This window comes from Miniopterus schreibersii (assembly GCF_964146895.1).
Source record: "Miniopterus schreibersii genome assembly, chromosome: 12".
NCBI lineage: Eukaryota > Metazoa > Chordata > Mammalia > Chiroptera > Miniopteridae > Miniopterus > Miniopterus schreibersii.
The window spans coordinates 61,484,281-61,500,434 of record NC_138112.1 but is presented as its reverse complement, the minus strand read 5'-3'; the positions used below and the strand labels follow the sequence as shown (position 1 = coordinate 61,500,434).

General features: G+C 39.4%; 1 protein-coding gene and 1 pseudogene across 2 annotated transcripts in view; one reads left to right on the top strand and one right to left on the bottom strand.

Moving 5' to 3' along the window:
* HSD17B12 (hydroxysteroid 17-beta dehydrogenase 12) overlaps positions 1–16,154 on the bottom strand; it is a 112,813-nt gene that overhangs the window by 19,320 nt on the left and 77,339 nt on the right. Inside the window, exon 6 of the mRNA XM_081154700.1 lies at positions 15,495–15,539. Within this exon, the coding sequence (XP_081010826.1) occupies positions 15,495–15,539 (45 nt within the window). The remainder of the gene's footprint in view (positions 1–15,494; positions 15,540–16,154) is intronic.
* On the top strand, positions 3,875–9,163 carry LOC308564914 (small ribosomal subunit protein uS11 pseudogene; annotated as a pseudogene). Its single transcript has 2 exons — positions 3,875–4,365; positions 9,031–9,163. The product of its transcript is annotated as a small ribosomal subunit protein uS11 pseudogene (transcript).

Below are 16,154 nucleotides of genomic sequence, written 5' to 3'. Positions count from 1 at the left end.
GATGACAGAGACTATTTGTAAACTCTGTTTTAAGATATAATTACCTAAGAAAAACTAAGATATCCACTAGCTTAGTCAAGGCCATGCCATCAAGTACTAAGGTTAAAACATGAATTCTTGACTCCTAGACAACAACAATTTCCTAAGAAACAAATGCTGTTTTGCCACAGAAAAGTTTGCATGCATGCTAAGCATAGGAATTGTAAGCTTTCTATCTTGAATAATACTAGATCTTAATTAAAATAGCATTCTGATAAGAAGAGAGTTTTTTTTCCTAGAAATATTGCCGCCTACCAATGGGCTGTATCTTATTTCTTTCTTTATTTTTTAATTGAGGTAACATTAATTAATAACATTATATTAGTTCCAGGTGTACAATATTATAATTTGATATCTGTATACACTACAGTGTGCTCACCACCAAAAGTCTAGTCTCCATCCATCACCATATATCTCACCCCCGTTCCCCGTGTCGCGCCCCCTTCATTCTTGGTAACCACCAACTGTTGTCTGTATCTATGAGTTTGTTTCTGTTCTGTTTGTTTCCTTTTTGTTTTATACTCTACACGTGGGTGAAATCATATAGTTTTTGTCCGTTTCCGTCTGACTTACTTCACTTAGCATAAGAACCTCAAGACTCATCCATATTGTTGCAATGGCAATATTTAGAACAGCTGTTCTAAAAGGACAAGCAATAACAGGTGTTGGCGAGGATGGAGAGACAGGGCGGCCTCGTGCACTGTTGCAGGGGGACTGGGCACTGGCGCGGTAACTACGGAAAGCAGTACGGAGGCTCCTCAAGAAATTAAGAATGGAGTCGCCATACAACCTAGCAAGTCATCCGGGTATTTACCCAAAGAATATGAAAATGCTAATTCAAAAAGATACATGCACTCCTATGCCCACTGAAGGATTATTTACAATAGCCAATATATGGAAACGACCTAAGTGCCCATCGATAGATGAATGGATAAAGCTATGGCACATATACATATACAATGAAATACTACTCAGCTAGAAATATTTTAAAGAAAATGCATCCAGACTCTACCAAGGTCTACTACGCAGTACTCCGAACCCAGCTGTCAACCTTGGAACTGCTGCATACACTTTTCTAGTAAAAACATGAATTCCAACTGACACTGCATCATAAAAGAGAGGTGGATACACTGCCGACTTCAAAACAGTCAAAGAAGTGTCTTCAAAGCCTGGGGGAGATTTGTCTGAATCTTCTGGCCCAGAAGAAAAAGCAGAGAACAGAGACCATAAGAAGGAGTGTGGTCTAAAGCATTCTTACATGTAAATCTAAGCTTTTCATGTTAATCTCATCTTCACAGAGTGATGGGGCAGAAGTTGCCAACTGTCCTCCAGCGTTCATTCTTTCCATAATATATAATAATTGAGTTTTCAGTTGAATATATGGCCTCTGTCCCACGCTCACTACCCCCCACAAAACCGTATTTTCTACTTCCTCTCTAACATCATGCGGTCCTGTGACTATGTTCTATCTAACAGATGTGAACATAAGTAAATACATATAACTTCTTGGTCATGCCCTTAAAGGAGAAAAAATATATATTCTCCTCTCTGTCTATTTCTCCTCCTCATGGCTACACTATAGATGTGATGGGAGGGCCTACAGCAGCCAAGAAGAAAGCCATGTGCTGGGACAGAGCAATGAGACGAAAAGAGGCAGGATCCCCAACGGCTGTGAAGCTTCTATGCTAAACCTTGACCACCTACCCAGCTTTTTATCTGAGAGAGAAAGAAATTTCTATTTTAAGCTATTCCTAGATCTCAATTACAGCAGCCAAACCAATATCCTAATATAATTTTACCACGTGCATTACTAAAGACCAACCAATATTAATATTTTAAAACTCAACAATTCCCAAAGCAAACTCCATCAGGGAGTATGCTGACCTCCCAAAAGCCTCACTATTTTAGAAGTTTTAAACACGGTTCTATTTCTCCTCTTTTCCAAGTTTGCTTGACCCCATTTGGAATATGCCCACTGGGCCTCAAACTAAACTCTATGGAACTGAGTCAAAGAAAAAGCTGATTTCAGAGCTTATGCTCTCAACACAGTCACCTCTCTTCTTCGCAGATTAAATAATAGCTCTTCGAATTAAATAGAACTCTTATGTGTTTCCTAAGATTTGCCTTTTTATAGGAGCATAGGAACTGCTCGATATATAGCTATCGAATGTTTAAGGCAAGTGTGGTACACAGCCAGGCCAAAGCTCTAATCCCGGCCCTTCCGCTACCCAGCGGTGCGACCTTGGCTTAGCTCCTCCTCTGCAGGGCCCATAAGCAGTAAATGCAGAAGGCGGCTGTATTAGAAGCCATCAGACTCAGTCTTGATGAATAATGCCTAGAAGGACCTGGCATACAGCTCATCGCAGAGCAAGTCCCCGAAAGGGAATCGGCGTCCCTCGTTGCCAGCACACACTATTCTTCCAGGATGCAGCTCAGATAAGTATCTAGGCCTCCTTTAAGCATGTTGTGCCCCACACAGTTCAGAGCCAAAAACAATGACACATTTGAGGTCATCCAGTTCAACTCCCCACACAGAAGTCTCTGGACAGTTCCGTCAACATTTAAAAACACCTCAGGCCCGGCCGGGCGTGGCTCAGTGGTTAAGCATCGACCTAGGATCCAGGCGATCAGGGTTCGATTCCCAGTCAGGGCACATGCCCGGGTTGTGGGCTGCCGCCGATCAAGGACTCTCTCATCATTGATGTTTCTATCTCTCTCTCTCCCTCTCCTTTCCTCTCTCTGAAATCAATAAAGATATATTTAAAAATAAATAAATAAATAAATAAATAAATAAATAAATAAAAACACCTCAGTTGGGATCTTCTCGGGGTACTAGAATTGTTCTAAAATTGGACTGCAGTGATGGCTGCACAACTCTGTAAATTTACTAAAAAACATTCAAATGTACACTTAAATGAACTTTATGGTACATAAGTTATCTCTCAATATTGTTTTGGGGAAAAAAAATCTCAATAATCATATGGATAAGAATTAAAGAACTGGATTCACAAAATACATTTGATGTTACTCTATCCAACATAGCAGATAAAAGAGCTCTAAAAATGCTGTATGCACATCGGCATATGGCCTGGGGCAACATGAAGTAATAAAGAGGCTTCTGTCCAGTGGAGGCCACGTTGTACTTGACCCCGAGCTTGGTGATGAGAACTCACTTACCATCTAGCAGGGGAACAGATATTTCTAGAAATCAATCATTACATCACAATGCTATGAGTGGTACCACAGAGGTAAGGACAGAGGGCACCGAGGCTTAGATGGACTAGTTACATCTGAGGAATTAGGAACGTGTCACAGATTAAAGAATAAACAGGGGTTCACCAGGCAGAAAAAAATTCTAATAGGAGAAACTGAGTGTAAAAATGCAAACAGCCACAAGAAACCACCATGCATGCTACAGAATCGATGCACTAAAAAACTCTGTTGAATGGATGAAATAAGAAAGAAGTACAAGTATGTGCATCCTAAAATATGTCATGCAATTTGCATATGGACAACATCATGGACAGCTTCCCCTGCTAGTACAGACAGATGTACAGCAGGCATATTAACAGTAATGGAGAATTTTATTGCAAGGACAGATTATATGCATTCTTAGCAACATCTAAAAACATTTTTTATTTAGCATGTATCAACAGGGGACCACAATGCTTAGCTAATGTATTATAAAGAGGTCCCTCAGCATTTTGTAAAGAGAAGCTATTATTAGTTCCCCAGAGTCCTGAGATCACCAGAAACAGAATGAAGGACAAGACTGATAATGAAAAATGTTCTCATCTCTCTTTCTGGTGGCGGAGTCTGGACAAGACACACAGAAATGGCACCTCACAAGGGGAAGGAAAAGAAGGAAGACCAGGACATCAGCCCCGGTCTCAGGTGGCTGAAGGAGAAAACAAACTGGGTGTCTGCCACATCTGTGCAGCCTTCAGTGACACTTCTGTCCAGGTCACGGATCTTTCTGGCAAGGAGACCAGCTGCCATGTGACTTGTGGGATGAAGGTAAAGGCTGAGCGAGATGGGTCCTCTCCATACGCTGCCACGCTGGCTGCCCAGGATGTGGCCCCGAGGTGCAAGGAGCTGGGCATCGCTGCCCCCCCACATCAAACTCCGGGCCACAGGAGGAAACAGGACCGAGGCCCCTGGACCAGGGGCCCAGTCAGCCCAGTCAGCTCTCAGAGCCCCTGCCCGCTCGGGAATGAAGATCGGACGGATTGAGGAGGTCACCCCCACCCCGTCCCACAGCACCTGCAGGAAGGGGGTTACCGTGGTTGCTGTCTGTGAACAAGACTCCTCAAATTCTTGTTTTCTGTTAATAAATTTGTGTCAGCTAAAAAAAAAAGTTCTCACCAGGGGTGGAAGGGTGTGTATGTGTGTGTAATAAGGAAATGAGACGTCACGTGCAAAGCAGCTAAGTGGCCTCTACAGGGTGGCCACTGACGGTTTAGCTCCCTACACAAAGGAGAGGGGATAGGCTTTGTAGGCAGCAGTCAATCTGGGGAGCTGCCAGGCGAGTCTGCGTCACCTGCGGATGGAGCCTTTTAATCTAACCAGGGATCTCAGCACCATAAGCATATCTAGTAAGTGTCATGCAGTTTTAAAGCTCAATTCAGATTTTTTTTCTCCAGGATATCAATTTATACATTTAAATAGTCCACTAAGAAACATCCCTTTAACCTGGGTTACTGAGGCAATACACATGTATACAATGGGAGCTACGTTTTTCTTTACGCTGTGTGCATGTCATATATTCAATGTCTCCATTCCGAATGGCAAAAACTATCCAGAAAATGACCAAACAAAATAAAACCCCACAAGACATCATCTCATTCACAAAGTTACATCTATGACTTGCTAAACATTTACATACGTTTTTGATGGTCTTCAATGTCTGGACATGTTCAAAATATATTCTTTTTACCCCAGTTTTATTGAGATATAAATGACATATAACTTTGTATTAGTTTAAGATGTTCAAGATAATGATTTGATACATAAATAAAAATACAATAAACTTAGTTAACATCAAAAAACATGGAATGTATTTGTGTCATCCTTGCACAGGGCCATGCTACTTTTCTCTGTGTCATTTCAATTTTAGTATATGCTGCGAAGTGAGCACCAAAACATATTCTTTATACACGTGAATCAAAACCCAAGAAGTTTTGATACCTTAACACAAAGGAAGGAGCAGTGTTTTCAATGCCTGGGTATTAAAGGGCCAGTAATACTTAATGAATGCTCAATGACCAAATGATCCCCCAAGTCTTCTCATGAAAAAGTTAAATTTTTTGCTTTATTTATTGGCTTCTCCTTTTAAACCCTGACTCTAAATTATTTCTCCTCGCCAATAATGGAACATCTTTTTTGATCTGTCCGGTAATAACAACATTGAAAAGCCTGAGAAAAGTTAACCTGAAATCCGCATGCTTTTATAAAACTGATTAATGCCTTCATCTCTACTTAAAATCATCTTCCTTCTAATCAGATTATAAATCATAAATTCAATGTCAAGCCTTCTTTGTTTGGGTATATGCATACAAATAATTCCTAATATTCTATGGATAAACTGAGAGGCTCCATTATGTCCACATCAAATTAAATTCTCCTTAACATCAGGTTTTACACAGGATATTTTAACTCGGCCATTAGTAATCTCATTTTACTTTCTATGCATTAATTGGTATCTTGCTATCCGATTATTTATACCATATACCAAGCATTTCTGTGAAATCTCACTATCTGTCTGAACTCCAATTCACAGCTCACAAGCTGTTTCTGGAGTTAACTCCATGTGCTAACTTTAGGCTATCTGCAGGTGATAATTGCTGTACCAGGAAATTTTTTGTTCCCCTTAAGATATTGCTAAAATAAGGTTAACATAACTTGTAAGTTCAGTGGTTAAGAACATTAAAAAAGTAGTAATAAAAATGATTTCTATACTTGTTTCCAAAAATATAAAGCAAACGATTTTAATTTCTTTCCCGAAAAGTAGGTAACATTCCTGCAATAGTATCTGCTACAACAACGAGAGCGCCAAATCCTTGTAGAGAAAGCAAATGTTCCCTATTTATATATGTATATTTTTAACAACAATTTCATTCATCCTTACCACACACAAAGAAAGACCTACAAGCCTAAAATCAAAAGGGGAAGGGTCAATGTTTGTTATATCACACCTGATACAGCATCATTTTGTATGCAAGCTGGCCACAGACAGCACACATACACAAAGATAAAGGGAAGTCTTTATCAATGACAGCTCAATCTAAAATTCCTTTGGGGGACACTGCATATTTGTTTTCAAGGGTGAAATATTTACTAGTGTTTATTGCCATACCTATGTATATTTTGGATAGGAAATAAATAGATTCATTTTGTTCATACAAAATCAAAATCAGTACTATTAGATCATTTAGTTGAGATATCTAACTCAAAAATGTATTGGCTAGCCTAGAAAATACACAAAAATGTTATATTAAAATGTCACAAACGAATTGGTAATCCTAAATAGTTCTCATATTTTTGGAAATTGTTTGCATTGTTTTGTAATTAGAAAAGCTCCCATAATTAATGTTATTTCTAAAAGCAATTAACATGAATAATTTTTTCTCTTTACTACTCTGGCACCATAATCAAGAGTCTGTAGAAGAAACTTTTATAGTCAAAACCTAACTAGGTTGCCCAATTTTAGTTTAGTATGAAACTGATCACACGAGCAAATGATTTATTTTTACAAGCAAATTATTTTCGCATCACGTAAGCTCTGGCTCTTGGTCATTTTGGGGGAGAGAACAGTACAAAGAAAACACTTTTTCGTAATGCTCAAAAAGACAACCAAAACCCCAACTGGAAAGACTAAAATTTAAGATAACTTAGTAAAATAAGAAAACGAATATTGCCACCTGTATCACCATTATATATAAATAGGAAAGAAAGTGTAACAACTTGCCCCGGAATCCAGGCAAAGCCCCAAGAATCAGGCTATTCATACAATAATTAGGACCACAAATAGCCACTTTGTTCACTTCTGCCCTGCCCTCTACCCCAGAGTAACCTGCTTAGAGTAAACAGAGTCTGAATTCAAGCAACTGAAAAATAAACCCACACAAATTAGAAGAAAACAGATGTAAACGCTTTAAACAGGTTTTCAATTGGAATCATTAACAATAATTTTAAAAATCATAGCATAATAGTGAAAAGAACTGCATAAAGTAGCAACAGTGTTACACAATGCCTGTTTTGGAGAAACTGGATGGTAACTCGATTGGAAGTCATGCTAGAATGATATAGCACACGTTTCCTTTGGCAAACTGTGTAATTTGAGCTCTGTGTTACCAAGAACACGACTTAATTAGAAATTCTTACAATTTTACCTGTATGGCTAACTGAGCATTTACTGTGCAGGGGAGGAGAGCTCAATTAGATCAAGTTCATACAGTGCTCTGAGATCCCGAGCACCATTTGATTTTCCTCTTTATTAATGTTTAAGTCTTTGTGGAAGAGTCCTCCTTGCCATTTCCCACCATAAAAACCAAACATATTGTAATAAATTCAGGTTTGATATAAGTTAAAATAATTTCACAAAAGAATAAGAAAAGAACTTTCCAAAACAGAGCACTGCAAGTCAATTAATAATAATGGATCTAAAGCTATAACTTATAAGCTCTAAAAAAAGTTAAGATAAAAGAACACATATACCATCATAGACTCTTTTTCCAAATTTAGCATACTATAATATGCTAAGAGCTTCCAGTACTTAAATCTCCCCCAAATAAGCTGACTTCTTAACAAGTTACAGATTTTAGGAGGAGAAAAGAATCCTTCAAGTTCTCAGAGAGATTTTTACATTTTCACCCACATGTAAGACATTTCTCCTATACTGGCCTTACTCTGAGCTAGAAAGAACCTTGGAACCAATCTACAGCTAATTCCATTTGGCAATCCCAACATTTTGTAGTTATGTTTGGAACAGCCCATTTCTATGAGACCCTAAGGGCTAAATGTATCCAATAATTTACAATTTTTTTGGAGCATAATGATCGCTGTTTTCAAATGGATTAAAAGACTCTAGGTATTAACTTGGAATGTCTTCATCTAGAAAAGCCCTGGGTGGGGTTCAGGGGTGAAGGTCATACTCTCCTGCCTGTAACTTATTAATTTCCCAATGTTGTTAACTTGAATTCCTGAGGCAAGGGGGAGGGGGGGGAGGATAAATTCTTAGCATAATCCCTAAATTAAAAACAATTAGACTGCTGAACAGAGATGCTTCTCATAGATTTCCAAGTTAATGGAGGGCTCCCCCTACTGGTATCATGTCACATGCCAGAGGCAAATCCATGTAAGAAAAAGGAAACAAATTTTCATCCGTCGATCCATCCATCCAAACATTTATCACCAAAAGACAGGGCATAGCATTACCTGCTTCTGGCTGAGTAACATTCAATGAGTACACAGTGGTAGCAGAAGGAAAAAGCTAGCTTTTCAAAAGCATGCAAAGGGCTTCATACTCCAAGAGTTTTAATTTCAGATAATCATAGGGATGGAAGAGATTTTAGTCAAAGCCATTCTTATCCGTCAACATCACTAAGCAATTCTGCAATTTGAGTAGACTGAATATTTGGAGCTACCCGAACAGCGGAATGCAAACTCAATTGCCTAAAAGGGCCAGGTAGGAAACATACACTAGTACAGCAAATCAGACAATAGGGACTAGTGGGGACTGTGGTAATTTAGCTGCTACTCAGTCTAATCACTTGTTGCCACTCAGCAGTTCAGCTCAGTGTTACCTGATTTTCAGATTTTTCCCCAAGAGAATCTAGAAATTTGGGTGTGAAATGTCCCCATTTTGAAAACACTGCTTGAGCCAACCGAAGTATGCCAGTAGGGCACATTCAGCCCACAGACTATTGGTCTGCAACCTCTGACCTAGAATCAGAAAAGGAACTCACCTTCTGCCCATTCCCCTTCTGACAGATTCAAAGACGAGCAAGTTCTTCCGATTTACTTCAGCATAGATATCAACAACGGACCCAAGTTCAGCCTTCTAGGGCTACACACAGGAAGTGTGGTCCTTATTCCCAACGAACTAGAATTTTCAGTTTTTTAATTAATTTATTTTTTTATTCAAAAGCATTCATTGTATCCCCACCATATGTGAGGCCTGAGGCTAGGAAATGGCAAGAAACAGAAAGGTCGAGACACTGGCCCTTGCATGGTTTATAATCTGTAGGGAGACACTCAACTAAAAATGTCCAGCTGAGCGAAAGGAAGACGCCCAGTGTGCGCTGAGACTTCCTGAGAGACCTCATCTCGTCTGGAGGGATCAGGAAGGTTCCCACACCTCACCCCCAAGTCCATACTTTAATTGAGAACTAAAGGATGAGCCTGCCATGGAGAGACCAGCCTGAGGGAACATTAGGTTCAAAGGACTGAGGGAAGGAAGGCGCTCTGACCTGAGCACAGAGTCAGAGGGGGAGAGACTTGAAGTGAAACGGGGGGGGGGGGGGGGTGAGGGGGGTGAGCAGGGGCACGTCAGGTGGGTCCTTCCTTCCTTACAGGTCGCACTCACGATTCTGGACTGGAAAAGGAGAAGTCACTGAGGATTCAACAGGGGTGCAACACAATCTGATGCAAATAACACTGTGGCTGGAGTATGGAGACTGGAAGGCAACAAGTTGGATGAAGAAGCTGATCAGACTATTCTAGCAGTTCCAACTGAGGAATTTCGGGGCTGGAATCTGGAAAGTATCACTGGGGATGAAAAGAGGTGAGCTGATTTGTAAAATAATTAAGAGGTAGAACTAAGTGGCCTTGATCAAGAGTAGGGGCATGTGTGTGTGTATGTCTATTTGTGTATGTGTGCATGTGTATGTGTGTGTGTGTATGTCTATGTGTGTATGTATGCGTGTGTATATGTGTGTGTGTGTGTGTGTGTGTGTGTGTGAGCATGGTGGCAGCGTTTCCTTCTTCATGCCAAATATTACTAGCTCTTTCAACCATCTCTAACAAAACATAGTTTCAAGTCCCTACTTTGGTTGAATCTGTGATGCAGGAAGAACTAAATTATGGCCCCTGCTTAAAACTCTTCCTCCCCATCCCCACAAAAGCAAAGCAAACTCAGTGGTACTTCGCTCCAAGTGGCCAAGTGGAGGTTGTTAATAAATTTTACCTTGGGCCACACCCTCGCCCCCTTCCTTCTTTGCTCCAGAAAGGGAAGAAAGAGGGTTGGACATTCCCTCCAGTTGTCTGAATGGTAGCCGGGAAGTGTCCTGAGGGGTCAGGTACCGGCAGGGCCCCTCCCTATCACCCACCCATTCACCACGCCCAGTAGTAGTTTCCGGAGCCGGTACCAGCGCCAGAAATGATTTTGCCACCCCTAGGGAGCTGGTTTGGGCAGCGTCCATCTGAAAAGGAGTGAAGAGTCTATGGTGTCTTGAGATCCTAAAACTGTTAGTAAAGATAAAAAAACAGGCTGAGAGAAGGAAGGCAACTCCACATCTGGCAGATGCTAAAACAAGTGATCTCAAATCAGAAGCAAACACAAGATGTGTTTTGGAACTTGTCTTTGGGGCCGTGTGAAGCTCAGCACCCTACCTGTTGAAATTGGACTTGTACTTACCTGCCTTTTTTCCACAATTCCTCTAATAATCAATATCGGCACAACACTTTCATCTGCAAATTCCTCAGTGTTCTGAGATGGAAAGCCCTCCAGGCATGAAGCTCTATTTTAGAAGAGTTTGGTTCAATACCCGGAGGTTTAAAGATCTCTAAACTCCACCATTTCTGCTCTAAAGGTCATTATCTGAGATCTTTGTCACAGAGCACATGAAATGACAAGGAAAAAACCCCTAGCTAGTAGGGCTCTCTTCCAGGTTAAGGCCACTCTACCTGCCATACTGGCCACCTATATAGAATTTATTTCCACACCACTGCTCTTCTCACCTTGGCATCTACATGCTCTGCAGGGAACAAGAACAAAACTATATTTAACCCTGGAAGATATGAAAGCAAAACTGGAAAAGCAAGCAACAAAGCTTCTAAACACCCCTTAGGTTACCTCAACTAACTGCATCATGCCGGGTAAAGGGAAAGCCCAGTTAACAAAGTCACTAAAAGGGAAAAAAGGAATAAATCTAAATTACTGAGTAAGATGAAAAGTGAAACAATCAGATGGAAATGCAGAGCTCGTAGCCAGGGAGAGAGAGCTAAACTGGACTCTGTGAATAAACATCAGGGGTCTATAGGCAAAGGCACTCGGTTAGTATTCCTCCCCCAGTATTCCTCTGTCCCACTCACCACCACTTCGTCTGGTGACAACCTGCCATTCCTTTGGTCAGGATACTTCACTTTTATTCTTCTGCTGCTGGAATATGACACTTATGTGACTTTTACAATCTGAACTACTGATGTAGGACAGGAGCACATGGACCAAGCAATAATCCTGGTCATTCAATGCTATGGTGTAGCACAAAACTTAAAAGATGCTGGGGCCCTACCAGCAAACATTTCCAAATTCCTGGCATGCTTTGCAGCCAGTCAACCCCTACAGTGGTTTTGGTAAGGAGACAATACTCTGACCAACACTGATGGCGAGAAGAGGTTGTTTTCTTACTTATATAAACCTTTCGATGCATTCACTGTGGCTTTAGGCTGCAGATATCCATGCCTTCCTTCCCCCGATGTCCAGCTACCATAAAACTTGTAAGACTCTAGAGCCAGAACAATTCTCATCTTCTTTTAAGTTACCCCAGGGCTCCAAAGAACCATTGCTACTGAAAATGTAGCCCTGGCCCTGGCAACATAGTACAGTCAACAAAAGGACAATAGGCACAATTCATCAAAATATACCACGGCGCAAATAACAGCAGCATGAAAGCGCCAAGCCTGGGAAGCCACAGGCAAAACTGCATCAAGGCGAATGCCCTCTTCTCTGTATAAACAGACAAACACAGATACCTAACATACTATTGCCACGTCCCTCTGCCTCTAGACCTGCCTTTCTAAAATGTAGATCTGTCACACCTATTTCTACTTTCAAGCTTCCTATGGCTCCCCACCCTTTGGAGCACAGCACTCAGGGATTCCTCCACAATTAGGTCCTCGCTTAGTTTTCTGGCCTTCATGTTAGCCACTGCACACCGATCACCTCCTGCTGTGAGTCAAACCATTTCATACCTGAACTACTCAACTGTCCTACAGAGATGGTAACTACCCTGATCCTGCCTGTAGTACAATAAACATGGGCTCTCCTCCAGATGTCATTAACTCCATAATGACTAAATCAAGAGTTTTAAATTGTTTTTCTTTTTTATTGGTTTCAGAGAGAGGAAGGGAGAGGGAGAGACAGAGAGAAACATCAATGATGAGAGAGAGTCACTGATCACCTGCCTCCTGCATGCCCCCAACTGGGGATGGAGCCCGCAACCCCAGCATGTGACCTGACCGGGAATCGAACCTCAACCTCCTGGTTCACGGGTCAATGTTCAACCACTGAGCCACGCCAGCCGGACAAGAGTTTTAAATTATTTTTCCAATAAAGTGCATATCACGAAGGTACAGGAAAATTTGCATTTATACTAAAGCTAAAGAATGATTGTTTGGCTTAATGAAAAGTGTTTTAAATAGCAAATATCCTGAGTGCTCTGTAAGTGAGATTTGATTTGCCAAAAAAAAAAAGTTTACATACAAAAATGTAAGCATATATCCAGTTCTGCTTGTGATCCTTCCCATCAACGTGGCTCACAATATAATAGGAAATGGTGTGTTTAATAATTTAGCACTTGTCTCCACTAACTCATTTCATGGGCTCATGCATATATGCCCGTGTAAAAAGAGAAAGTGGGAGAGGAAGAATGAACGGGTGGGAGAAGCATTTTATATTTGTAGGGATATTAGGGCTGGTGACTCATTTTTATTTCATCATTATTTTGAACAAACTGAAAGGCACTCTACAGTGTGGATGTGAGCTGCTTTCTGCACATTTCCCCCCTGCACTACTCATGTTTAAGCAGGGACATGAGGGGATCACGACCGCACACACTGATCTGTGCTCAGATGCTGCTTGAAGGATGCAGTGCGTGGCCATGGAGCACAGCAAGCTAACTGGTTCTCACAGATCAAGGCCAAGACCTTGGCCTTTTATCATTAGTATTCTGTATTCTGCCAACCAAAACTGCAGGCCCTGGGAGACAGAGGAGGCCAGGGTTTTATGCTACGAGTGTATACATCAGTTAAGTTCTGACAAGCAGGAAAAAATACTAATGTGTCTAGTGTAAAGTTTTATATAGTTCATTTGACAGAGGAATTAAAATGATCAGGAGACTAATCGGACTAATTTGTAGCTAGTATTAATTCTATAAAATAAAATTTAAACACTTGGACATATTTTTCATCATTAACTCATTACAATATATTATTAAACACATGTACATAATTTTAACACTCATTTAAAAAAAATTTTTTTTAATTGATTTTAGAAAGACAAGAAGGGAGAGAAAGAGACAGACATCGATTGGCTGCCCCCCGAACACGCCCTACCATGTGCCCTGACTGGGAACTGAACGGGTGACCTCTCAGCGCAAGGGACAACGCTCAATCAACTGAGCCACACTGGCCAGGGCAACACTTATTATTTTTAAGCATTTGGCCAAATGAACTAGAAAAGATTATCAAAACAACTGTATGCCCCAATCACTTCAAAAGGTAAAACCACAAAACATAAAAATTATAGGCTAGAAATAATAATTTTCATAAGAAACCTTGCTTGTTAAAAATAAAGTTATCAGCTTTAAGTTCAACTAAATAATAGTAACATTTTTAAAGGGCTCTTACTATGATCTGGGCACTAGTCAAAGAAGTTTACGCATATTACCTTGTTTAATTTCCAAAATAACTCTTTGAGGTAAAAAGAATTATCACCCTCAATTTGTAGACGGAAGCACAGGGTAAGTAATCTGCTCAAGGTCATGTAGCCAGTAAATGGGAGGGTTATTTAATTAACTTGAAACCTCATACAGATTACTGAAGGATGATTGCCTATATCTCTATAAATATGCCAATCTATAAAACTATAGATATATTCATACTATCCCTGTCTTAAAAGCATCAATTTTGTGCTCATTTTCTTGCTCCAAGTATACTCACAGGTCCGCTTATTAGTAGTGTACCTCACTTAAACTGAATCATATGTGAGAAAAATCCTTGCTTAATAACAATGGAAAAGATACTAATTATTTGTTTTATAAAATTATTTGTCATATTAAAATACAAATCGTTTGATGTGTCCTTAAACAGTAAGCTCCAATGTTATGTGGTATGCATACATTAAGGATGTAACTTTCTTTATGGTAGAGCTGGTTTACCTGAATCAACCATATTGAGAAAATCATATAAAAACTGAATTAGCTAAATACTTTAAAAGCAACACATATTTTATACAAGGAGAAACACGGCCGTACATGAAAAGTTGAATAAGACATAGATTTCAGGGTCTTTGGACTTGAATAGACTGTGTAAGGGTTATGATTTCTCACAACATGAAAACACAAGGACAATTTTCTTTAAACATTCACAAGAGAGAAAAAGATCAAGATTATGACACAAAATGAAAATTAATCCCTAAGTGCTTATTTATATGTATCTGGTCAATTCTAATAGTTTTGAGTTAAATATTTTTTGATTTCCTTAAACTAGTATATATGAGTTATTGAAAATAAATTTAACTTTGCCATCTCTATGTTCAAATTTAAAGTATCTGACATTGCCCACAGGAATTCTGCCTCAGGCAGTATTTTCTGATGGTCTGGTATAATCAAGGTATGGCATCTTACTGTAGTTACTGTTATGTATAAGGAAAAATGGTACTCAGATGCTCATATCTGCTAGCTAGTCTTCCTTTTAGCATATATTAGCTGTGGTGTCTTTGGTCAGCATATACAAGTGGCGTGGCTATAATGCATGCCTAGCAACTAGAAACTAGAATAATTTTTATATGTGGGTAAGAAAAATCACTCCCATTACTTTTTAGTCTCATATTTCCCACACAATACTTTACCACAATATTTAACTCATCAACTTACATGTATCACAGAAAATACAAAATGGGAACAATTTACCAGTGACGACTCGCATGTCAATGAAAACTTTGTAAAAATCAATCCTCAGCCTAAGTTAATGTAGTCCATAGGCCTTCCATAGGGTTGCATATAATATGGGGGCAATTAATAAATGTTCAGTTGTTAAAAGGCAAAATTATACAGACATCTGTTTGGTATTCAGTTCTTTCTACTTCCTGAAGACATAAGGAAATAGACCACTTTCATCTGGAACACATACTAACATCAAAAGAAGAGTTGACCGAAATGAACAAGCTGATTACGTCAGTATCCTTAAACAGAAAGGACCAAAAAGGATGACACATTTATAAAGAAGCTGCTTACCTTACAAACAGAAAGAATGTTAACATTGATCAGTTTCTTGATGATCTGCAAAAAAATTTTTTATTATTTCATATATATTTGCTCATGGAGATGACCATACTATATATATGTAACATGAATGATCTGGAGATGCATTGAAAGTTTCCCTAGGTATTGCAGAGACCTCGGGAAATGACAGGAGTTGGGATAAAGAGACAGATTTTATTTTACTCTCAGTGTCATAGTACTTTTCTACCAAAAGCAGCAATTCATGCTAATATGTAAAATCCAAGGTATATGTGCAAGTAAAATCTGAAAGCAAAAAGATACACTTAATCTAAAATAAATATGAACATTTTGTAATTTCCTCTCTGCTAAAACGAAAGGGAGAAATGATTGAAACTAAGGTTTTCAACAACTTTTAAAAATATTACATATTCCTTCAATGATGTTAGTCTTTATTAAAGAATTGTGCATGTATCAAGGATACAACTTTCATTCTGGTAGAGCTAGTTTACCTGAATCAACTAGTATACTCCTATATATTAACAACTTTATGATTTTTAAATCGGTGTTTAGAATCCTAATACTTAAAATGGAGCTGTTTTGATATAATAAAAATAACAATAATAGAAGTACGGCTATTTTAAACCTGGAACCGTACATATGAGGTTATAAAGA